We start from the raw sequence: 26,350 nt of genomic DNA, 5'->3' as shown, positions 1-26,350 counted from the left end.
TTCAAAGATTAGATCCGACAGACTAGAGTGCCTGAAGAACTATGGACAAAGGTTCATGACATTGTACAAGGGGCTGTGATCAAGACCATCCCAAAGAAAAAGAAATGCAAAAAGGAAAAATGGTAGTCCAAGGAGGCCTGACAAATAGCTGAGAAAAGAAAAGATGCAAAAGGCAAAGGAGAAAAGAAAAGATATACTCATCTGAATGCAGAGTTCCAAAGAACAGCAAGGAGAGATAAGAAAGCCTTCCTCACCGACCAATGGAAAGAAATAGAGAAAAACAATAGAATGGAAAAGACTAGAGATCTCTTCAAGATAATTAGAGATACCAAGGGAACATTTCATGCAAAGATGGGCTCGATAAAGGACAGAAATGTTATGGACCTAACAGAAGCAAAAGATATTATGAAGAAGTGGCAAGAATACACAGAAGAACTATATATAAAAGATCTTTGTGACCCAGATAATGGCAATGGAGTAATCACTCACCTAGAGCCAGACATCCTGGAATAAGAAGTCATGCAGACCTTAGGAAACATTACTACGAGCAAAGCTAGTGGAGGTGATGGAATTCCAGTTGAGCTATTTCAAATCTTAAAAGATGATGCTGTAAAGTGCTCACTCAATATGCCAGCAAATCTGGAAAACTCAGCAGTGACCACAGGACTGGAAAGGGTCAGTTTTCATTCCAACCCAAGGCAATGCCAAAGAATGTTCAAACTACCACACAATTGCACTCATCTCACAAGCTAGTAATGTTCAAAATTCTCCAAACCAGGCTTCAACAGTACGTGAACCATGAACTTCCAGATGTTCAAGCTGGATTTAGAAACGGCAGAGGAACCAGAGATCAATTTGCATCCATTGGATCATAGAAAAAGCAAGAAAATTTTAGAAAAACATCTACTTCTGCTTTATTGACTATACCGAAGCCTTGGACTGTGTGGATCACAATGAACTGTGGAAAATAAGAGATGGGAACACCAGACCACTGGACCTGCCTCCTGAGAAATCTGGATGCAGGTCAAGAAGAAACAGTTGGAACTGGACATGGAACAACAGACTGGTTCCAAATAGGAAAAGGAGTACATCAAGGCGGTATATTGTCACCCTGCTTATATAAATTATATGCAGAGTACATCATGCAAAATACCAAACTGGATGAAGCACAAGCTGGAATCACGATGGCCAGGAGAAATATCAATAACCTCAGATACGCAGGTGATACCACCCTTATGGCAGAAAACAAAGAACTAAAGAGACTCCTGATGAAAGTGAAAGAGGAGAATGAAAAAGTTGGCTTAAAACTTAACATTCAGAAAACTAAGATCACGGCATCCAGTCCCATCACTTCATGCCAAATAGACGGGGAAACAATGGAAACAGTGAGCGACTTTAATTTTGGGGGCTCCAAAATCACTGCAGATGGTGACTTTAGCCATGAAATTAAATGATACTTGCTCCTTGGAAGAAAAGTTATTCCAAACCTAGACAGCATATTAAAAAGGAGAGACATTACCTTGCCAACAAAGGTCTGTCTAGTCAACGCTATGCTTTTTCCACTAGTCATGTATGGATGTGATATTTGGATGATAAAGAAAGCTGAGCACAGAAGAATTGATGCTTTTGAACTGTAGTGTTTGAGAAAACTCTTGAGAGTCCCTATACAACCAGTCCATCCTGAAAGAACTCAGTCCTGAATATTCACTGGAAGGGCTGATGCTGAAGCTGAAACTCCAATACTTTGGCCATCTGATGGGAAGAACTGACTCATTGGAAAAGACCCTGACGCTGGGAAAGACTGAAGGCAGGAAGAGAAGGGGACAAAGAGGATGAGATGGTTGGACAGCATCACCAACTTGATGAGTTAAGTAAGCTCTGGATGCTGGCAATGGACAGGAAAGCCTGGAATGCTGCAGTCCATGGCGTCGCCAAGAGTCAGACATGACTGAGCAACTGTAATGAACTGAACCTAGAAGGTGGACCATAGAGAGGATCCTGCCTTGATTTATGTCATTGCGTGTTTTGCCTATGTTTTCCTCTAAGAGGTTTATAGTTTGTGGTCTTACATTTAGGTCTTTAATCCATTTTGAGTTTATCTTTGTGTATGGGGTTAGGAAGTGATCTAATTTCATTCTTTTACATGTAGCTGTCCAGTTTTACCAGCACCATTTATTGAAGAGGCTGTCTTTGCCCCATTGTATATTTTTTGACTCCTTCATCTATTTCTGCTTTATTGACTATGCCAAAGCCTTTGACTGTGTGGATCACAATAAACTGTGGAAAATTCTGAAGGATGGGAATACCAGACCACCTAACCTGCGTCTTGAGAAATCTGTATGCAGGTAGGGAAGCAGCAGTTAGAACTGGACATGGAACAGCAGACTGGTTCCCAATAGGAAAAGGAGTATGTCTAGCCTGCATATTGTCACATTGCTTGTTTAACTTATATGCAGAGTACATCAGGAGAAACGAAGGGCTAGAAGAAGCACAAGCTGGAATCAAGATTGCCAGGAGAAATATCAATAACCTCAGATATGCAGATGACACCATCTTATGGCAGAAAGTTAAGAGGTACCAAAGAAACCTCTTAATGAAAGTGAAAGTAGAGAGTGAAAATGTTGGCTTAATGCTCAACATTCAGCAAACTAAGATCATGGCATCTGGTCCCATCACTTCATGAGAAATAGATGGGGAAACAGTGGAAACAGAGTTAGACTTTGTTTTGGGGGGCTCCATAATTACTGCAGATGTTGATTGCAGCCACGAAATTAAAAGACACTTTCTCCTTAGAAGAAAAGTTATGTCCAACCTAGATAGCATATTTAAAAGCAGAGATATTACTTTGCCAACTAAGGTCCATCTAGTCAAGGCTATGGTTTTTCCAGTGGTCATGTATGGATGTGAGAATTGGACTGTGAAGAAAGCTGAGCACCGAAGAATTGATGCTTTTGAACTGTGGTGTTGGAGAAGACTCTTGAGAGTTCCTTCGAATGCAAGGAGATCCAACCAGTCCATCCTGAAGTCCTGGGTGTTTATTAGAAGGAATGATGCTGAAGCTGAAACTTCAATACTTTGGCCACCTCATGTGAAGAGTTGACTCATTGGAAAAGACTCTGATGCTGGGAGGGATTGGGGGCAGGAGGAGCAGGGGACGACAGAGGATGAGATGGCTGGATGGCATCACGGACTCGATGGACATGAGTTTGATTGAACTCTGGGAGTGGGTGATGGACAGGGAGGCCTGGCTTGCTGTGATTCATGGGGTTGCAAAGAGTCGGACACGACTGAGCAAGTGAAATGAACTGAACTGAAGTTTGGTCTCATGGTTTGTGTAAGCTTCTTATAGGATGAAATTTGTGCTGAGTTTTTGTTTGTTTGTTTTTCCTCTGATGGGCAAGGCTGAAGGGCATGGTAATCCCATTTGCTGATAACTGGGTTTGTATTTTTGTTTGTGTTTTAGATGTGGGGTTCTACATAGAGTGTTACTGGTGGTTGGGTGATGCCAGGTCTTGTATTGAAGTGGTTTCCTTTCTGTGAGTTCTCACTGTTTCATACTCCCTAGGGTTAGTTTTCTGGTAGTCTAGGGTCTTGGAGTCAGTGCTCCCACTCGAAAGGCTCAGGGCTTGATCTTTGGTCAGGAACAAAGATTTCACAAGTGGTTTTTTACGACATTAAGTGAGATTAAAACAAATATCCAAAAACGAGAAACCAAAGATGAACCCCAGACAAATGGTAGTTATTAAATCAGGCAAATAATAATTAAAATAATGGAATATACATATACACATATCAAGCCATGAGTAAACTGAAAGCAGTCCAACAAAAATCAAGAACAGTAGATTGACCTGGCTAACCAAGTAAATCAAAAGTTATATTTACCAGTTACGAACAAAACTAACTAAAGCACAAACTGGAAAGCAAAACTAAAGCAAGGTGCCAAGTATGTAATAAAACAATGAAAACAAAACTAACAAATATGTTAAGAGGAAAGGAAAGAAAGAATATATATGCAATGTTAAATAGAGATAGATAAAGAAGATTTATATACATTAAAGATTAACTGCGAGGGGAAAAGAACAGTAGGAAAGGCAAACAAAGGAATAAATGTAGTAAAAATATAATATGTTTTTTAAAAAGTTAAAATGATAAAAAAGAGAGAGAAAAAAAAAACAGAGGAAGAAAGAAAAAAGGAAAACACAGAACTGCAAAAGCCCCACATAGAGGCAGAGGTTTATAGCAACAATAAAAAGTATGACTGAATTTACACATATACATATACACCCATAAACAAAATCAAAACAGTCCAACAAAAATAAAGTACAACAAATTGACCCAGCAAACAAAACCAAAAATTATATCTACCAGAACAAAACTAACTAAAGCACAAACTGGAAAACAAAACTAAAGCAAGGTGCCAACTGGGGAATAAAGCAATGAAAATAAATCTAACAAATACGTTGAGAGGAAAGGAAAGATAGAAAGGAAACAAAGAATAGATATGCAAATTAAATAGAGGTAGGTAAATAAGATTTATATACATTAAAGATCAAGTGCAAAGGGAAAAGAACAGGAGGAAAAGCCAACAAATGAATAAATGTAGAAAAATAATAATAGGCTTAAAAATTAAAACTAAAGAAAAAGAAAAAAAGGAAAACTCCACAGAACTGCAAAAGCCCAATATAGTGGCAGTGGTTTATAACAGCAATAAAAAATGAATCTGAGGTAAAAAAAAAATAGCTCAAGAACTGAATCAGATTTCATGGTGCCAATAACATTGACAACTAGAACAGAGGGGTAAAAAGGCGGGAAGGGGAATAGAAAAGAATCTACAGAGCAAGTCAATACATAAGGTTAATAAATGTTTTTCTTGAGTTATTGCTATCAGAGTCCTCTCCCTTACTGGGAGTCACAGTCCACCTCACCTCCCTATGATGCCCTCCAACACTGTGCTATCTCTAGACCTGCTGTTGGGGCAGCTCAGATTCTAAACTGGTGCTTCTGTGTGTTCTTGCCTCCAGTGTCCACAGCTGTCAGTACTAGCATGTTTTCTTTTGTGGGAGCTCTCAATGATCTTTTATATATTCCACAGATACAGAGTCTGCCTAGTTGATTGTGTGGATTCAGTCTGCAGCTTGTAGAGCTGGTGGGAAGGTTTTGGGTCTTCTTCCTTAGCCACCCTGTCCCTGGGTTTCTATTGTGGTTTTATTTCCACCTCTGTATGAGGGTCGTCCACTGGGGTTTGCTCCTGAGGCTGCCCGGGAGGACTTGGGTTTGCCCCTGTGAGGTGTGGAGGTGGTGCAGCTGCTTGGGTTGCAGGGCTTCTGGCAGCACCAGGTACTCAGGGGAGTTGGTGGCTAGGGCAGCAGGAAATATAGTGCTCTAGAAGGCTATGGCAAACAGTACTGGCCAATACACTCCAGTATTCTTGCCTGGAGAACCTCCTTCCCTGACAGAGAAGCCTGGCAGGCCACAGTTTACAGGGTCACCTAAGAGTTGGATACTACCCAGGTGACCTTGCCCGCACAGACACAAGGCTTTTTATGCCTGTGGCAGCTCTGCCCCAATGAGAGTTGAGCGTGAAGGTAGTAGCGCAGCTGCTTGGCTCGTGGGGACCCTGGCAATGCCAAGTGTGCAGGGACACGGACTGCTTCCGCCACAGGAGTATGGCCCTATCAGAGTCTTTTTTTCAAGCATTTTTTTAAGCTGGCAATCAAAAGGCCTCTTTGGCTAGCCTTTCTCTGTAGCTCCGCCCATTCAGGCACTTAGAAGGCTCCCTTGCTGCGGTCCTTCTCTGTTATTTGTTGCATCACGCACATAGAGGGGCCCCCCTAGCTGGGGTTCTACTCTGTAGATCAGCGTGTCAGGCACTTAAAGGAGCAACCGGGTGGGGTCCTGCTCTGTAGTTCAGTGCATCAGGCATTTGATGGGCCAGCCTCTGTATTGTTCAGCTGCCAATGCTGGCCTGTGGAGAAAGAAAGGCTATAGTGATGGCTCCACCCCCTACATGTGACTCAGCAGTATCTCCTTGCTTCCATGGCTGCCTGGCTTTCCTCCACAGGCATTTCCCATCACAATCTCCTCCCTCACCTCCCCTCAATCGGTCTCTCTGCAGTCAACAGCAGCCCCTGCCCTGGGATCGCTCCACACTCGCCAAACTCCAGCTCCCAGGCGCTGCACCTTCCAGGGTACCCTTGCCCCTTTCCGGGGTATGTACGGCTGTGGCGAGGACTGTCTGATTCTCATTCCATTTAGGCTTCCATAGATCAGCTGTTTCACTGTCAGCCTTAAATGTTTCTCCTCTGACTCAGACAATTGCCCCTGTGGGGACTGGACGCCTGCTTCAGTTCCCCCACACGCTGAGGGCAAATCCAGTCCTGCTAACACTCCTGTTTTTCCCCCTAGTTCTTTCATTCTACCGAGTTTTGCATTGTTCCATATATTCTTTTCCTCTGGGCAGGTACTCCTGTCTGCTCTCAGCTGGTGTTCTGCATGCACTTCTGTGTCTAAAGGTGTATTTCTGAGGTATCCGTGGAGAGAGATGTACACCACGTCCACCTACTCCTCCGCCATCTTGTTCCCCAGGATTTATTTTTTACTGTAGTTTCTTGTCTTAGTCCTAACAGCTCCTTTTTAACATATTTTATAATCTCTTTTTTATCTCTTGTTTTATGAAATCAATGTCCTCTTTAAACATCAGCTTTGTCTAACGATTTTTTGTTTCCGGAAGTTAGTTTTCCTTCCAAATGTATTCTTCATCTGCAATCTGCATGTTATTTTTTCAATTAAATATCTGACCTAAATAGCTGCATGTGTCCTTTGCTTTACATTATTTTTTTGAATGTTTTAACTATATTAACAGACAACTGCCTGAGAATATTTTGGTGAGATCTCCTTGAGGTCCCTCCACTTTTGCTCTCTTTTTCCCTAATGTGTCCTCTGTTGCTTTCCCTAAGTACCATTCAAATCTTAACCTTCAACTTGAGCTGCAGGCTAAATATTTAACATTTCTATTCTCTTAGTTATTTCACTCCAAAGAAAACTATGCAGGGAGACGCTGGGAACAAGATACAGCTGTGGTTTGAACGTAAAGTTTCCATGCATTTTACTGGCATTTGTAAGCTTTTCCTCTAGTGATAAAGGGAGAGGGGACAGAGGAGAATAGTGAAATGGCCACTGATGCAGCACAGGAGAATGTAGGGAAAGAAAAAGATGCTTAATAGTGATCTAGGAAGTTTTGCTATAGTGATAGGTGATGAAACTACCTACTTTATCTCACCAAGAATTTCAGTAAAAATATTACATTATTCTTGTATGCTCTTGAAATTGGAATACCTTTCATTTTTTGAATATGATGACATGCAGAAATAAGCCTTACGGCAAGAGCTGAACAGCTCATGGAAACCAGTTATAGAAAGGTTATTAAAAGATCACTCCACGTTATTTCTATGTTTAAATAGTTATTTTCAATTTAGTCTTTATCTTTTTTTCAAAAGGGATTTGCATGGATCTGTATATAAAATCAGGGTTACATGAAAACATGAATGACAGCAGTTAGGAGATGATAAATGTACCTAGATATTTATCCTTGCTTGAAGTATATTCAAGAAATATATTTTAATGATACTTTAAAGTTTCATTTGATTGGTTGCTTTTATGGAGCAAAATTTTTAATGTTAAAAGGTAAGGGAATGTGCTGATGTCCTATAATTTATTTAAGTAGGTTTATAGCTTTGCAGGACTTCCTTGGTGGCTCAGACGGTAAAGCATCTTCCTACAATGTGAGAGACCCGGGTTCAATCCCTGGGTTGAGATCTTCTGGAGAAGGAAATGGCATCCCACTCCAGTTTCTTGCCTGGAAAATCCCATGGATGGAGGAACCCGGTAGGCAACAGTCCATGGTGTCGCAGAGAGTTGGACACAACTGAAGGACTTCACTTCACTATAGGCTTTGCAGGGGCTTCCCTAGTGGCTCTGATGGTAAAGAATCTGCCTACAATGTGGGAGACCTGGCTTGATTCTTGGGTCAAGAAGATTCCCTGGAGAAAGAAATGGCTACCCACTCCACTATTCTTGCCTGGAGAATTCCATGGACAGAGGAGCCTGGTGGGCTACAGTCCATGGGGTCGCAAAGAGTCAGATAGGAGTGAGTGACTAACACTTTCATTTTCTTCGCTTCCTAGATTGTATGGTTTTTGGCATACTTTTGCCAGTTGGTGACAGGATACTTCAATTATATTTCTGTCATTTTGAAAGGTATATAATCCCAACTTATAATAATGCTATTTTAAATGGAAAGTGAACGACTGATTGCAAATATTTCAGGGTAACTGTTAAAAAAATCATGTAAAAATATCTCAAGAAAATTACTCTAAGAAATGGTTCCTGGCATAACACTGAAGTCATTTATCCAAAATTGATGTCCTATAATCTGAGATTACTTCAGGTGAATTCTATTAATCAGATGGTCAACGACATATCCTGAAAGAATGACCTTTTAGGTCAACCTGCTGTTTAGCTTGGGTTGTTTCTATGTTGCTAACTTCTGTATCACTCCTTGAATCATTTACTTTCTCCTGGATCTCACCTCTTAGAGATGAAAAATACTTTTAGAAATTAGATATTTAACAAAAAAGACAATAATTGAAAAAATAGTCAAAAAGATTGTTATATAAACAGTACAATTAAGATGTGATGAGAAATACATAAGTCTAAAAAGCATTTGTGTAATAAGTTTTATTAACTATTTTTAAACAATATATTTTATTTACTATTCAATATAATTAAATTATAATCTATAAACTATATTAAATGTGTCACTGACATCATATTACTCTATCTGCCTAGTATTAAATATCTACTTTTTACATTTCAATGACAACATTTGGGGTTATCTAGAAGTCCAAAATAATATGGCTGACTTAAGTAATCAGTGATATTAATACAATAAGTGAATTTTTCTAATTAATTCTGGCACTAAAAAATAAGAATTCCCAAAGAGTATCTGTTTCTATAAAACTGGTAAAATGACCTTGAAATTCTTACTTGATATCTATGAAATTGTTAATTGACTCATACTTCTAAAGATGCAGATAGTAAGCTGTATGGCCAAATCACAGACCACCAAAATTTCTAGCAGGATTTAAAGGCAGTGCAGGTGAAGAGCATCTCAGGAAAAGGCCTGTCAGTGTCATCTGCCTGCTCTTAATATGCTTTCCCTTCTCAAACTTCTCCTCCACCCATTAAATTTATCATACTTCCTTCTCAGCTGTAAATCACCTCTATTCCATAATATTTGATATTATGATCTGCAAATGATAACCACTGACAGAGTCATTTTCTATTTGCCATTATGGTTTACAACACTCTGCTTGCATCCAGATGACTGGCCTACAGAAATCTTACCCTGGAACATTACAGTCCAGAACATCATCACATCATTCCCACTCTCCATATATTACAACTAATCAGGCTTCCATTATTAGAGTGAGATAATTTTTAAAATGAATGTTACTAAAAACACCATTTAGGCATTTGTGTGGTGAATATATCTGAGTATATCTAAAGAGTTCTAAGTAAATGATCTACTGTAGAAATCAATGGCTTTAAAAATAAGATGTACCTGTATTAGAACTGATGCCTATAGATTCAGTTATATTCCCATATTTAAACAAAATGTATGAGATTAGAATACTTGGTATAGCTTCGTATCCAATAAAAATCACAGGTGGATGGCTAATATTCCAGATTACCAAAATTATACATGTATTGACTATTAATATTACAGAAAATACATCTTACTCTTGTCATGATGAGACAGAAGACCTAGAGGTTCTTATGTATACTGTCGGTTTTACAAATGAAAGAGAAAAGAAGATGTCATATGCTAATGGTTGTTTTTAACAATAAATCCCTATTCTGTGTTAAGATAACAAGTTGGTTTGAAATCCACTTCTCCCATAAAGAAGACTGCTGAGCAGTGCAAAAAGTCAGTTTGAGAATTTTTGTGTTCCAGAGTCTGGATATATATATATATATATCTGTGCACAATATAATAACACATATTTTGAAAAAAGGTTTAAAAATGTGTAATAACATATTATTCCGTTTATAGATGCAGAACTAGAACTGTTCCATATTTGGTTGTGATATCAAAAGTACTTACTGTTGAACTCCATCTACATCCTCTGCTAGTATTTCAGTGATCTGGGCAACTGAAAGAAAATCTGGAGACAGAATCTTTTCATGTTCCTGGAATTCAGCATCTTTCTACCAAAAAAAAATGGAATAATTATTTCAATCACATTTCACATATTAATCCTAATAATACCAAAATCTGTTCTTACTTTTGTCTACTGCTATCAGGAAAAAAAATTTAAGTAATGGTATCTCTTCTACAAAGCTGAATGGTTAGTCAATCTGTCTTCTGTGCATATTTAAAACTGGGTGATGGTTTTCAACTAACAAACATTTTTGAATATCTATATATTCCTCTTTGAACCTAGGGTACAAGAGGAGGCAAAGACAACAAAGACTTGTTACCCTCAAGAAGCTCAACATCTTATGGAAGGAATAAACCGAAGATGATTTTAAAACAAGAAAATAAAATTATAAGTGAACCATAATAAAGGTGTCATTCAGGACTTCCCTGATGGCACAGTGGATAGGAATCTGCCTGCCAATGTAGGGGATACAAGTTCGATCCCTGGTCCAAGAAGATTCCATATGCTGCAGAGCAACTAAGCCCATATCCCTCAGCTGCTGACGCCTGCACGCTCTAGAGCCTGTGCTCCACAACAAGAGAAGCCACCACAATGAGAAGCCAGTGGCCACAACTAGAGAGTGGCCTGAGCTTGCAGCAACTAGAGAAAGCCCACAGGAAGCAACAAAGATCCAGTGCAGCCAAAAATAAGTAAATAGATTAAAATTTAAAAAATAGCTGTCATTCAGTCTAAAGGAAGGAAGGGACAAGGACAAAAACAGGACAAAGAAAGTCTAAAGAAAGGAATAGATTTTCGGAGAATGAACGTGGATAGTGCCGCAGGTGAATGAATCAGCAACACCAAGGTGATAAATGCAGGACAGTTGGGTACCAGTTCTGTGAGTATCAGTAATTCACAGTGGTGCCAAGCATACACACAGAGTACAAGTTGAACCTAAGTGGAAGGTGGGCATTGGGAAAATATCACAGGAGATCTTAAATAATTTAATAAATATTTACTAAGCAATTACAAGACACAAGATACTGCACAAGTCACCATACATATTTTGGACCATGGCTATTGGAAGAATGACAGAAGAGTTTGTTCTTAATAAGCAGAAATGGACTGTGAAGTTTTTGAGCAGTGAAACGACAAAATAAAACTATGCTTCAATGAAGGGTAATCTGTAGCAGGGTGAAGGAAAGACAGGAACAGAGCAAGGGTAAAAAGGAAGAGTTAAATGAAAAAATTATTAGAACAGTTCAGGAATGAAGCATTGGGTGCACTGGGCTCCTAGCAGTGTGCATGAAAATGGATAAGGATAAATGCAACATATATATGGGGGACTAAAAAGAGGGAAGAATGAATGCAGAGTCTGAGTTTCTGAAATAGGTGACTAGAAGAAAAAGGTATTGAGACTCAGGGCCTCCAAAAGCAAATATGCCCCCATGCACGAACCAGACAAAAGAATACTCTCTGGGTAGAGGAAGTATTAAAAGATGTAAGGCTGACACAGCCCTGCACCCAAGTGCACCGCTTGTGAACAGAATAGTTCCACCTTCTGCTCAATTCTCAGCTGAGTCGTTTTGTACAGAGTACAATCCATAAAAACATACAAGGCTCTCTTATTGGGCTTCCTTGATGGCTCAGATGGTAAAGAATCTGCCTGCAATGCGGGAGATGCGGGTTTGATCCCTGGGAGGGAAGATCCCCCGAAGAAGAGAACCCACTCCAATATTCTTGCCAAAAGAATTCCATGGACACAGTCTATGGAGTCACAGAGAGTTGGACACGACTGAGCAACTGACACATAAACACTCTTATTACACCAAAAGAAATAAGAGATTTAGAAGATGATGCCTTTAAGAAGGCAAGATGATGAGTTTGGTTTCAGTGGTTGAATTTTAGGTGGAATATGAATAGCAAGAAATGTTTAGAGATTAATTAGAAATGCTAGAGTCACAAGGTCAATTTTACAGATATTGGTTTAGGAGTCACTGCAAGTATGAGAATGAATGAAACTGCCCAGAGCCAGAGCATAAAGTGAACTGTGAATGGAGGATGGAAATGGAGACTGAGAAAGTGGTAAGACACCAGGAGCTTCATGAAAATCAAAGATTATGAGATTTATACCAGTCAGAATGGCCATCATTAAACAGTCTACAAATAACAAATGCTGGAGACCATGTGGAGAAAAGGTAACTCAAACATGGTTGGTGGGAATGTAAATTGGTGTAACCATTATGTAAATAGTGGGGAGGTTACTCAAAAAATTAGAGTTGCCATGAGTGTATGCTCAGTTGTATCCAACTCTTTATAACCCCATGAACTGTAGCCCACTGGGCTCCTCTGTCCATGGAATTTTTCAGGCAAGAATACTGAAGTGGGTAACCATTCCCTTCTATGGGGAGACTTGCTGACCAAAGGAGCAAACTCATATACTCTATTCAGTTCAGTTCAGTTGTGTCCAACTCTTTGCAACCCCATGAACTACAGCATGCCAGCCAGGCTTCCCTGTCCATCACCAACTCCTGAGGCTTGCTCAAACTCCTGTCCATTGAATCAGTGATGCCATCCAACAATCTCATCCTCTGTCGTCCCCTTCTCCTCCTGCCCTCAATCTTGCCCAGCATCAGGGTCTTTTCCAGTGAGTCAACTCTTTGCATCAGGTAGCCAAACTATTGGAGCTTCATCTTCAGCATCAGTCCTTCCAACAAATATTCAGGAATGACTTCCTTGAGGATTGACTGGTTTCATCTCCTTGCAGTCCAAGGGACTCTCAAGAGTCTTCTCCAACACCACACTTCAAAAGCATCCATTCTTCAGCACTCAGCTTTCTTTATGGTCCATCTCTCACATCCATATATGACTACTGGAAAAACCACAGCTTTGACTAGATGGACCTTTGTTGGCAAAGTAATGTCTCTGCTTTTTAATATGCTGTCTAGGTTGGTCATAACTTTTCTTTCGAGGAGTAAGCATCTTAATTTCATGGCTGTAGTCAACATCTGCAGTGAGTTTGGAGCCAAATAAAATAAAGTCTCTCACTGTTTCCATTGTTTCCCCATCTATTTGCCATGAAGTGATGGGACTGGATGCCATGATCTTAGTTTTTTGAATGTTGAGTTTTAAGCCAGCTTTTTCATTCTCCTCTTTCACTTTCATCAAGAGGCTCTTTAGTTTTTCTCTGCTTTCTGCCATAAGGGTGGCGTCATCTGCATATTTGAGGTTATTGATATTTCTCCTGACAGTCTTGATGCCAGCTTGTGCTTCATCCAGTAAGTCATTTTGCATGATGTACTCTGCATAGAAGTTAAATAAGCAGGGTGACAATATACAGCCTTGACTTACTCCTTTCCTAATCTGGAATCAGTCCATTGTTGTATGTTCGACTTTAACTGTTGCTTCTTGACCTGTAGCTATGCATGGTGGTCTGGTATTACCATCTCTTGAAGAATTTTCCAGTTTGTCATGATTCACACAGTCAAAGGCTTTGGCATAGTCAATGAAGCAGAAGTAGATGTTTTTCTGGAATACTTTTGTTTTTTCTATGATCCAATGGATGTTGGCAATTTGATCTCTTGTTTCTCTGCCTTTTCTAAATCCAGCTTGTACATCTGGAAGTTCTCAATTCACGCACTGTTGAAGCCTAGCATGGAGAATTTTGAGCATTACCTTGCTAGTATGTGAGATGAATGCACTGTGCAGTAGTTTGAACATTCTTTGGCATTGTCTTTCTTTGTGATTGGAATGAAAACTGACCTTTTCCAGTCCTGTGGCCACTGCTGAGCTTTCCAAATTTGCTGGCATACTGAATGCAGCACTTTCACAGCATCATCTTTTAGGACTTGAAAGAGCTCAACTGGAATTCCATCACCTCCACTAGCTTTGTTCCTAATTATGCTTCCTAAGGCCCACTTGACTCTGCATTCCAGGATATCTGTCTCAAGGTGAGTGATCACACCATCATGGTATCTGGGCATGATGATCCTTTTTGTATAGCTCTGTGTATTCTTGCCACCTCTTCTTAACATCTTCTGCTTCTGTTACGTCCATACTGTTTGTCCTTTATTGTGCCCATCTTTGCAAGAAATGTTCCCTTTGTATCTCTAATTTTCTTAAAGAGATCTCTAGTCTTTCCCATTCTATTGTTTTCCTCTCTTTCTTTGCACTGATCACTGAGGAGGGCTTTCTTATCTCTCCCTGCTATTCTTTGGAACTCTGCATTCAGATGGATATACCTTTTCTTTTCTCCTTTGCCTTTCGCTTCTCTTCCCAGCTATTTGTAAGGCCTTCTCAGACAACCATTTTGCCCTTTTGCATTTATTTTTCTTTGGGATTATCTTGATCACAGCCTCCTGTACAATGTTATGAACCTCTGTCCACAGTTCTTCAGGCACTGTCTATCAGATCTAATCCTTTGAATCTATTTGCCACTTTCAGTGTATAATCATAAGGGAGTTGATCTAGGTCATACCTGAATGGTCTAGTGGTTTTCCCTACTTTCTTCAATTTAAGTTTGAATTTTGTAATAAGCAGTTCATGATATGAGCCAGAGTCAGCTCCTAGTCTTGTGTTTGCTGACTATATAGAGCTTCTCCGTCTTTGGGTGCAAAGATTATAATCAATCTGATTTCAGTATTGACCATCTGGTGATGTCCATATGTAGAGTCATCCATTACTCAGCCATTAAAAAAAATGAAATTATTCCATTTGCAGCAACAGGGATAGATCTAGAGATTATCATCCTAAGTTAAGAAAGTCGGAAAGACAAATATCCTATGACACCACTTACATGTGGAATCTAAAATATGACACAATCATTATATCTATGAAACAAAAAGTCTCACAGATACAGATAACAGACTTGTGGTTACTAAACAGGAGGAGAGGTTGGGAGGGAAGGATTGGGAGTTTGGGATTAGCAGAGGCAAACTATTATATTTAGAATGAATAAAAAATAATATCCTACTGTGTAGCACAGAGAACTATATTCAGTATCCTGTGACAAAACATAATAGAAAAGAATGTTAAAAATAATATATACAAGTATAAGGAGTCACTTCTCTGCACAAAAGAAATCAACATATTGTAAATCAACTATGTGCTGTGCTATTCTCAGTTACTCAGTTGTGTCCGACTCTTTGTAACCCCATGGAGTGTAGCCCGCCAGGCTTCTCTGTTCATGGGGATTCTCCAGGCAAGAATACTGGACTGAGTTGCCATGCCCTCCTCCAGGGGATTTTCCCAACCCAGGGATAGAACCCAGGTCTCCTATATCACAGGTGGGTTCTTTACCATCTGAGCCACCAGGGAAGCCCAACTAAACTTTAAAATTTTAAAAATAAATAAATCTTTAAAAAGTATTGTGAGATTTGGGTGAGAGTGGGGCAAATATTTTTAATTCAACAGTTATTTATCCTCCTTCCATGTCAATTAACTCCAATAAATAAGAACAGCAAGAAACTTTTTGCTATAGTTAATAAGATTACATCCCAAATTTTCTTTATTCTTTTTCAAGAATAGAAAACTGCAAAGCTAACACTCACTGGAAATAATAATCAGTTTAATGTTTATAATTTAATATTAGGTTATTATATTTTTATTTTTAAAAATCTAATTGAAAAGTAAAATATGCTATTTTATTAACTATCTTTATTTAGTATAGAGTCAGCAAACTAACCTAAACTAGGTCATCCATTTGATTATAAATTCAAGAAGAAAAAATATTTTAGTACCTAATATAATACTTTGCACCTAGTAGGCACTCAGATGCTTATAAATTGAATTAAATGCATGCAGTGTTTAGACAGGATAGTATTCTAGTTCATAATATATTGTATACATTTGTTTAAATATTTGTTAGTTACATGCATTTTTTATTATTAGCATTAAACTATAATTATTACTGTACTATCAGTTCAACTAGGTTGTAAATTCCTCAGGGACAGTCATTCAATATTTTATTTCTTTTGAGAATTCTGAAGTTTCTAGTTAGATCAACAAAGGTTGTTAATTAACCTGTGTCTGAATTCATCTTCATCCTGTGATGACATTGTTAGATGATGGAACATGATGAAAAGCCGTATGTAGATTTTGAAATATCATGATGCCTTTAATATATTGATGAATTCTGTGACTTAACAGCAAGACTTTTGAACCTAAAACTGGATTCATGTTAAAACATCTTTTGATATGTTTTAATACAAACACAATTGTTATCATTATTAAAAATGAATAAAGATATACATGAAAGATATACACACATTCAGATCATTGTCTCAGACTTCAAAATTTTTTAGGAGAAAATAGGTCACACAAGAACTGCAAAAAACAGTATAATCTTAATCTTTCATACAATAATAATTCTAGCTAAGGAATCTAATACCAGTGCCTTGTTCTTCTACTAAAACTTGACAGATTAAGATAATCATTTTGTAGGAGGGTTTGCCTCTGTTTTTTTGTTTTCTTTTGTTTTAAATTTAATTCCTGGACCTATTTTAAATGAGAGCTTTTCTTCTGTTTGTTTATACACTGCCATGCACTAGAAAGGATGTAAGATGGTTAAATATCTTTAATCTTTCAATACATACATTCTCATTTGTAAAAATTAAAGATACAATGGAAAATTCATGAATAGGCTAATAAAAATGTAAATATGTAATTATCACTTTCTCTGTAAAATTACATCTCTGACTAGGAAAATATGTGAGCTAAACTGCACTGTAACTCATTTTATTCCACCACCTGGTGGATTTTAGCTGTTATTCCAGAAGCATTAAAATTGTAAGCTGCTATTTTTTGTCAGATAATCTTTTCTGTGAATTTTTTTCTCTAATGTCATCTAAACTTTTCACATTTGAACATAACGTCTTTCTTCTAGAATTTAATCTTTTGGGCACATCTTTGTTTCCATCACTGATATGTCTTAAAAGATTCTTAAAAAATGTTCACTTAAGAAATATATAGCACAGTTCACCAAAGATGCCTAAGAGGGGTTTCATAGCCTTAGAGAACATAGAGTGGTCTACCATTTCCACACTCTGAAAGGCTTTCTTCAAGATTGAAAATAAATGAACTAAGAAGCAGCTCTGTGTTGAGCCATGTTGGAGCTGAGGCAAAAAGGAAAGATCAGTAATAATGATGCTGTCTTTACTTGGAATTTAAATCCATTATGGATTTTTGCATTTATTTTAATTTTTTTAAATATTGCATTAAATTTTTTCTCTTGACTACGGAATTTTTTAGCATCCCTTAAATTCTGTACCCAAGGAGGGTTAGTGCTGGACACCATAAAGAGCCAATTTAAGAAAAAAAAAAAAGTAGATGAAAGAAGGGTAAGTAAAAGCAAGAGCTAGTTCCTTAAAATAATGAACAAAATAGACAAATTTTGGGCAAAGCTGGTTAAAGAAGAAATAAATATATGCCACATTAAATGAATTCATTTGAAAATTACAAGGTAATGGGTCATTTTCTAGGAATATACATTATAAATTTGACCAAGGGTAAAGGAAAAAATGGACCTGACAAACATGAACTAAACTAGAAGTCTACTTTTTAAAAGGTCACACGTCCAGACAGTTTTACACTTGAAGTTCTACTAAACAACCAGAACACATAAATTCTGTTAGTCTAATGATTGCAGATTGTAGATATTCATTTTTAGAGACCAGCATTATCTGTATACAAAAACCTGAACTAGCACGGAAAGTTGAGTAAAGTCAAAATCATTAATGAACTCAGATGCAAAAATTCTACTTTAAAATATCTTAAGGGTCTCCCTGGTTGTCCAGTGGCTAAGAATCTGCCTGCCAATGCAGCGGAAATGGGTTCGATCACTGATTCACTGATACACGCTGTGAGGCAACTAAACCCATGCATCACAACTTCTGAAGCTGGCAAGCCCTATAACCTGTGGAACAACAGCAAGAAAAGGCACCACAATGAAAAGCCCATGTACAGCAACTATTACAGAAAAGTAGTCTCCACTCACCACAACTAGAGAAAGACTGAGCACAGCAATGGAGACCCAGCATAACCAAAATAAATAAATACATAAAATTTTAAAAATATTTTTTAAAAGTGACATCTTTGAATGTTGAATCCAGCATTGTACTAAAATAATAAGAAGCTATCATTATGACAAGATAAGGTTAATTTCATAAATGCAAGGATAAATGATGGTTAACAAGTCTCATGTACTTTTTAAGTCAAATTAAAAGATAAAATTATGGTTATATAAGTAAATAATAAATAGGCATTTGTGAGAATTCAGCAGCAAAACTCTCAGTAAAATATGAATTAAAAAAAAGCTAATTTATAGTGAATGAAACTGGCATGATGGTTCACACTAGAACAAAATTAGATCCCCATTTCAAATATACATCTATCAAAAATTAATTTTAGCTGTGTTAGATACATAACTTTAGTAAAAGAAAACTTTAAATATCAGGAAAAGATTGAAGATAATTTGTGCAACCTGAAAGTGAGGATGGAGTAGGGAGAAGCAGGAAATAGATAGGAATAAGATAGGAAATTGAAAGACTTAATAAGATGAAGGACTTATTAAACTTAATAGTAAGATGAAAGACTTACTAGAAGACCAAACATCTGTGAATACCTCCACACCCACTATCAGTATTTTCAGAGGTTCTAAGTGTTTGATAAATGATGCTATATATTCACTTCACTGGAAGCACTGATGCTAAATCTGAAACCCCAATACTTGGGCTACCTGACATGAAGAACTAACTCATTCAAAGACCCTGATGCTGGGAAAGATTGAAGGCAGGAGGAGAAGGGGACAACAGAGGATGAGAGGGTTGGATGGCATCACCGACTCAATGGACATGAGTTTGAGTAAACTCTGGGAATTGGTGATGGACAGTGAGGACTGGTGTGCTGCAGTCCATGGGGTCAAAAAGAGTCAGACATGACTGAGCGACTGAACTGAACTGAACTGACTGAGTAATGTTTTCTCAACAATATTTTGAGCAACTTTTTGGCATCCTGTCCATTGTCCTATACTATCTATATCATGTGGTGTGAATGGCTTCAATAAATCCCTCTTGAATGATATTCCAGTTGTAGGAACCTGATCATCTTGGTACTCAAGTTGAGCCCCAAGTGTTTCTCTCCAACCTGCCAATAATGAGATGGGGCTGTTTTCAAAGCCCGGGCATGTGTGCCAAGTTACTTCTGTCACGTTCGACTCTGTGAGACCCCATTGACTGTAGCCTGCCAGGCTCCTCTGTCCATGGGATTTTCCACACAAGAATACTGGAGTGGGTGGCCATGTCCTCCTCAAGGAGATCTTCCTGACCCAAGGATTGACCCGTGTCTCCCACATTACAGGCGGATTCTTTACCACTGAGCCAACTGGGAAACAATCATTTACTTTTTACGTCTCTGATGTGAGTTGAAGTATGCTGCTCCTGCTGCTGCTGCTGCTAAGTCACTTCAGTCGTGTCTGACTCTGTGCAACCCCATAGAAAGCAGCCCAAGAACACTGGAGTGGGTTGCCATGTCCTTCTCCAATGCAGGAAGGTGAAAAGTGAAAGTGAAGCCACTCAATCGTGTCCAACTCTTTGCGACCCCATGGACTGCAGCCTACCAGGCTCCTCCTCCATCGGATTTTCCAGGCAAGAGTACTGGAGTGGGTTGCCATTGCCTTCTCCAGAGTTGAAGTATAGTCCCTTTTAATTATAGTATTAATACCTAAATGATTACATGTCCCAAACAGTATTTTTGAAGATATTAAGAAAGTCAGTTTATGAACTGAATTTACACCCTCACGTACAAATTAACTTATAAGCATTTATAAACTCCTTTCACTTACAAATCTTTAGGTAGCAAATATTTATTTTCAGATTGTCATCATTTCTCTGGTTTTCTGTATTTAAATGTTTCTCTCCCAAAACTTTAGCCTTACGCAAGAGGCATTTATTCCCATGTTACTAATGAAACTATACTATTAAATGCAGAAAGTTGGCAAGAAAGTTTATGTAATGTTACATAAAAATATTTTTCTGGAGCCATATCTCATGTCTGCTTGTTCAAGGTTATCTTATAGAGTTCGATCTATGATAACTATTATACCTGGCATACCTCAAACCCTCTATAATTCCAATTAGTTGTCAAATTTTATTGAGTGCCTATTATATGATTGGGACAACTGGTTGTTTTAATTTTAGGTACTGACAACAAACAACAAGTGGGAAACCTCAGACTATTGAAAGTGTATGCTTTATTTCCAACAAACTTGGCAAAAAGAAGTATTTCACTACTGTTTGGCTCAGATGACTGAATGGTCCACTGGCTAGTCAATTTGGGTACAAATTATTGAGAAATAATACTATAATGCTAGGTTTCTAGGGATCAACTCTGGAAAGAATCTCACCTTACAAGAACCTTTCAATACCTAACTGAAAAGAAGTGGCCTCATGAATAGAGACACCAAGAGAGATTTTTGCTATCTTTTCCATCTAACCCCTGAAACCCACAGCGGGCACAAATGGGTGGCTGCTGCTGCTAAGTCACTTCAGTTGTGTCTGACTCTGTGCGACCCCATAGACGGCAGCCCACCAGGCTCCCCTGTCCAGGCAAGAACACTGGAGTGGGTTGCCATTTCCTTCTCCAATGCATTAAAGTGAAAAGTGATGTCGCTTAGTTGTGTCCGACTCCTAGCGACCCCAAGGACTGCAGACTACCAGACTCCATGGGATTTTCCAGGCAAGAGTACTGGAGTAGGTTGCCATTGCCTTCTCTAGGCAAGAGTACTGGAGTTGGGTAATGGGTGGCAGGCAGGACTTACTCTAATGAATGACACAACACTAAGGATCAACTGTCTTCTCCATGAACTACAGGAACTCTGGTTTTAAAATGAAGTCTCCAAGATGCAGGCTGTTAATCTTAGCAAACGAACAGTTAAGTGAGTCCAAATTCCAACTTTACTTTTTCAGTTTGTTACGAACTAAAAGACTAAGCATATCGCAAAATGACTGCCATGAGGAATACCTGCTGCTCCTCCAAGAAGTTAAACAAAAGAGCTCAATGACTGTGGTAAGATGGCAGATAATCACCTAAGGTCTGTAACTGGTTCATTAGTTTCACTTATCCTTTATAAAAAGTGATTCCCCCTCACCCTGGAGCACGGTTGTTTTTTTTGTTTGTTTTTTGTTTTGTATCTTAAAAAAAAATTAAGGGGTATTTTCTTTTTTGAAGTGCAGGTTCATTAATTCCAAATTATCAGTTACTTATAAAGGATATTTCTATTATTGTTACATGGATAAGTACTGGGTATATTCTCACAAGAAAGTTTTTGTATATATTTATATACCATGATTTAATTGGAAAATTTCCTATGCCACATTTGAAACTGTATTACTTACATTACAGATCACAAGGGAGTAACTGGCTTAGTAACCAGTTTATCACATTAAAATGTATTTTTAATGTATGCTAATTTCAAAAGGTTCATAGAAGAGTCAGCAGCTTTAGTGGTCTGCATACAGTATTGGGAAGAACCTGTTGGGAATAACTTGCGTATCTCTGGGCAAGGCACTGTATCACTGGCTCTGTTTATCCTCATTTATAAAACTGCAGCTCATACACATCTTCTGTACAAAAAATAAATAAATAAATGCTATTTAGACTAATAAGTGAGTTCAACCCAGCAATGTTAATTATAACATTATTATTCACCTTCAGAGTCCTAAAAAAGCTGAAGAAAAAACTTCTTAGAATAACATGATTGACTCAGTATGTGAAGATTTAAACATTTCTTAGTAGTATCTGGCAAATATTTTTAATTAAAATCTCAGGATACAAAGCTTCTGAGTAATCCCAGTTACTTAGAACCCATTTATTACTGAGAATTAGTGCTGGGAGGGGCCGGAGAAGAAATCTTTTATTTTGCACAGGAAATCACTGGAGGCCTAAGAATGTTAAATTCTTTTCCTAAAGACAAGGTGCTAATGAGCAACTCAGCCATAACCGGAAGGTTGATTTTCTAGGCGTTCCTCCTTTGTCCGATCTATCAACTATTTACTTATTTAGAGAAACAGTAAAATAATACGAGAAACACTGGCCTTCAAATATTCATCAATCCACTATCAATGAAGAGTAATTATTCCATGACACCTTTTGAGCAACAGAACTGTGATATCTGAGAAATAGGAGTCATTTACAAAGGAGACGCGCTCACTTATATTTTCCAAAATTCCCTTTTAAGTAGAGAATCCTGGGAAGAGCGCGTATTTGTGAGGCCTTTTGGGCAAAGAACCGTCCAATGGAGGGGTTTTTAGTTTACACTCGGGGCACGGAGGGGCGGCGGTCGACAGGGCAAGGGGAGCGCGGGTCGGTGGCTTGGGGAGCCCCCTTCACTCCCTGAGAGCCGGCGCCGCCTGGGCGTCGCACCCACTCGGGGCCGAGCACCCAACTCGGGCATGGGGCGCCTCCGAGGGAACAGCCTCGGCCCGCGGGAGACGTCGGGCGCTCGGGGGTCGCGGGTACCGGGCAGAGACTGCGTACCTCCGACTCGGGTGTGGTTCCCGCCGAAGTCATTCCCGCGGGAGTCGTTCCCCCTGGTGTCGTCCCCACAGACGTCGCCATGATCCCGCCTCAGCCCTGCGGCCCCTCGTCGCCTAGGCAACCGGGGAGGGGGCGGGGCCGGGGTCAATGGGCTGGGGAACTGAGGCCACGCTTAGCCGCTTCCGGTCCCGAGCCCCATGCCCACCCGGGAAATGGTCAGGACCAGGCTTGTAGGAACGGAGAGCAGGCCCTACCGCTGCGGGGCGCTGTGCCCGGAAAGCCTATGGCAGGGCTTTGAGTAACTGAATCGAGATAGACTTTCCTTTTAGCAAGAGTGAAAAAAGGAAAAGAATAAAAGCAGTTGAAACGAACTAGTAAACGGGGAAGTGGGGCTTCCCTGGTGATTCAGTGGGGATAGAGTCCATGGGGTCGCAAGAGTCAGACACAACTTAGCGACTAAACTACTACCACCAAACGTGGGTGTGTAATACTAATACATGGCAAGCCTGTCCATTTTTCCCAGGCAAGAATACTGGAGCGAGTTGCTATTCCTTTCTCCAGGAGATCCTCCCGACTCAGGGATCAAACCCACGTCTCCTGCATTGCAGACGGGTTTTTATTGACTGAACCACCAGGGAAGCCCCCCGTAAATATTAAAGTGAGGTATATTATTGAAATTAATATTTTACATGAAAAAAGTAATTTTAAAATATTAGGATATTATTGTTATGTTTAGAAGGAAAAACAGCCTTAATTTTTTTGGAGATAACATGCTGATAGATTTAGTGATGGTGAAGGGATAAAATGTCCACGATTTACTCCAAAATAAGGGAGGCAGATGGATAATGAGTGGAGGTACAGTAGAGGAATCAAGATTGGGGAGGAGGGACATGGTCATTATACTATTATTTCTACTTATAGTTTGATTTTTTTCCATAATAAAAATGTTGATAAACAATATTTTTAGTATTTGTATGGCTTCCCTGGTAGCTCAGCTGGTAAAGAATCCACCTGCAATGCAGGAGACCCCTGTTCACTTTCCTGGGTCCGGAAGATCGCTGGAGAAGGGATAGGCTATCCACTCCAGTATTCTTGGGGTTACCTGGTGGCTCAGCTGGTAAAGAATCCGCCTGCAATGTGGGAGACCTGGATTCGATTCCTGGGTTGGGAAGATTCCATCCAGAAAGAACGGCTACCCACTCCAGTATTCTGGCCTGGAGAATTTAATGGAATGGAAAATCCCATGGACGGAGGAGCCTGGTAGGCTGCAGTCCATGGGGTTGTGAAGAGTCAGACACGACTGAGTGACTTCACTTTCACTTTTCATTTTCTTGCACTGGAGAAGGAAATGGCAACCCACTCCAGTGTTCTTGCCTGGAGAATCCCAAGGACGGGGGAGCCTGGTAGGCTGCCATTTCTGGGGTCGCACAGAGTCGGACACAACTGAGGTGACTTAGCAGCAGCAGCAGCAGCAGCAGCAGCACTACTCTTGCCTACTTCACTTTCACTTTTCACTTTCATGCATTGGAGAAGGAAATGGCAACCCACTCTAGTGTTCTTGTCTGGAGAATCCCAAGGACAGAGGAGCCTGGTGGGCTGCCGTCTATGGGGTCACACAGAGTTGGACACAACTGAAGCGAATTAGCAGCAGTAGCAGCAGCATACAGTCCATGCCGTCACAAAGAGTCTGACAGGTATGAGCAACTTTCATGTGAGTGTTCCTCTCTGAACAATAGTATGTACTTCGATAATGAAATGTGTTTTACTTTTATTAACTTCCATGGGGGTTGCTATGCAGGAAACTTACTGCAAATATCAGACATTAAAATGCTTCACTTTCCTCCTCTGTCAAATGAGATAATGACAGTGTCGGCCTTATTGCATTATTGTGAGGATTTAGCATGTTAATATATGGGAATATTTAGGACAGTATCCCGCAACAGTAGTTCTGTATTATTAGGATTAGTATTAGTTTGTACTTTTCTCTTTACTCCATCCTGTACAACCATTGCCAAAATAATACTTCCTTCATGGACCTCTTCTTATATTTGACCCCTGCCTTTAAGACCAGTTTGGCAATAAGGAGTTCATGATCTGAGCCACAGTCAGCTCCTGGTCGTTTTTTTTGTTGACTGTATAGAGCTTCTCCCTTATTGGCTGCAAAGAATATAATCAATCTGATTTTGGTGTTGACCACCTGGTGATGTCCATGTGTAGAGTCTTCTCTTGTGTTGTTGCCAGAGGGTGTTTGCTAATACGAGTGCATTTTCTTGGCAAAACTCTATTAGACTTTGCCCTGTTCATTCCGTATTCCAAGGTCAAATTTACTTGTTACTCCAGGTGTTTCTTGACTTCCTACATTTGCATTCCAGTCCCCTATAATGAAAAGGACATCTTTTTTGGGCGTTAGTTCTAAAAGGTCTTGTAGGTCTTCATAGAACCGTTCAACTTCAGCTTCTTCAGCGTTACTGATTGGGGCATAGACTTGGATTACTGTGATACTGAATGGTTGGAAACGAACAGAGATCATTCTGTCGTTTTTAAGACTGCATCCTAGAACTGCATTTCAGATTCTTTGTTGACCGTGATGGCTACTCCATTTCTTCTAAGGGATTCCTGCCCACAGTAGTAGATATAATGGTCATCTGAGTTAAACTCACCCATTCCAGTCCAATTTAGTTCGCTGATTCATAGAATGTTGACATTCACTCTTGCCATCTCTTGTTTGACCACTTCCAATTTGCCTTGATTCATGGACCTGACATTCCAGGTTCCTATGCAATATTGCTCTTTACAGCATTGGACCTTGCTTCTATCACCAGTCCCATCCACAACTGGGTGTTGTTTTTGCTTTGGCTCCATCCCTTCATTCTTTCTGGAATTATTTCTCCACTGATCTCCAGTAGCATATTGGGCACCTACTGACCTGGGGAGTTCCTCTTTCAGTATCCTATCATTTTGCCTTTTCATACTGTTCGTGGGGTTCTCAAGGCAAAAATACCAAAGTGGTTTGCCATTCCCTTCTCCAACGGACCACATTCTGTCAGACCTCTCCACCATGACCCGCGTGTCTTGGGTGGCCCCATGGGCATGGCTTAGTTTCACTGAGTTAGACAAGGCTGTGGTCCTAGTGTGATTAGATTGACTAGTTTTCTGTGTTTATGGTTTCAGTTTGTCGGCCCTCTGATGCCCTCTCGCAACACCTACTGTCTTATTTGGGTTCCTTTTTCCTTGGAGGTGGGGTATCTCTTCACAGCTATTGCAGCAAAGCGCAGCTGCTGCTCCTGAACTTGGACAAGGGGTATCTCCTCACCACCGTCCCTTATTGCCAAATTCAGACTTCAACTGAATAAAGTAGGGAAAACCACTAGACCATTCAGGTATGACCTAAATCAAATCCCTTATGATTTACAGTGGAAGTGAGAAATAGATTTAAGGGACTAGATCTGATAAATAGAGTGCCTAATGAACTATGGAACGAGGTTCTTGACGTTGTGCAGGAGACAGGGATCAAGACCATCCCCATGGAAAAGAAATGCAAAAAAGCAAAATGGCTGTCTGAGGAGGCCTTACAAATAGCTGTGAAAAGAAGAGACGTGAAAAGCAAAGGACAAAAG

General features: G+C 39.5%; 1 protein-coding gene across 7 annotated transcripts in view; it reads right to left on the bottom strand.

The window, feature by feature from the left end:
* The window catches only part of CABCOCO1 (ciliary associated calcium binding coiled-coil 1), a 160,992-nt gene extending 138,140 nt beyond the window's left edge, over window positions 1-22,852 (bottom strand). For 6 of the 7 annotated variants that reach the window (XM_004021391.5, XM_060406495.1, XM_060406496.1 and 3 more), the window contains exons 1-2: window positions 22,734-22,852; window positions 10,166-10,269 (exon numbers count right to left, since the gene is read on the bottom strand). In XM_004021391.5, the coding sequence (XP_004021440.1) occupies window positions 10,166-10,269; window positions 22,734-22,814 (185 nt within the window). In that variant the 5' untranslated portion in view covers window positions 22,815-22,852. Of the gene's footprint in view, window positions 1-10,165; window positions 10,272-22,733 lie in introns of those variants that run through there. The other variant, XM_042241192.1, reaches the window with a different exon arrangement.
* Window positions 22,853-26,350: the final 3,498 nt, after the last annotated feature.

Source organism: Ovis aries, chromosome 25, assembly GCF_016772045.2.
Source record: "Ovis aries strain OAR_USU_Benz2616 breed Rambouillet chromosome 25, ARS-UI_Ramb_v3.0, whole genome shotgun sequence".
Classification (NCBI taxonomy): domain Eukaryota; kingdom Metazoa; phylum Chordata; class Mammalia; order Artiodactyla; family Bovidae; genus Ovis; species Ovis aries.
Note: the sequence above shows the minus strand (reverse complement) of the source record. Positions and strands in the feature narration are given on the sequence as shown.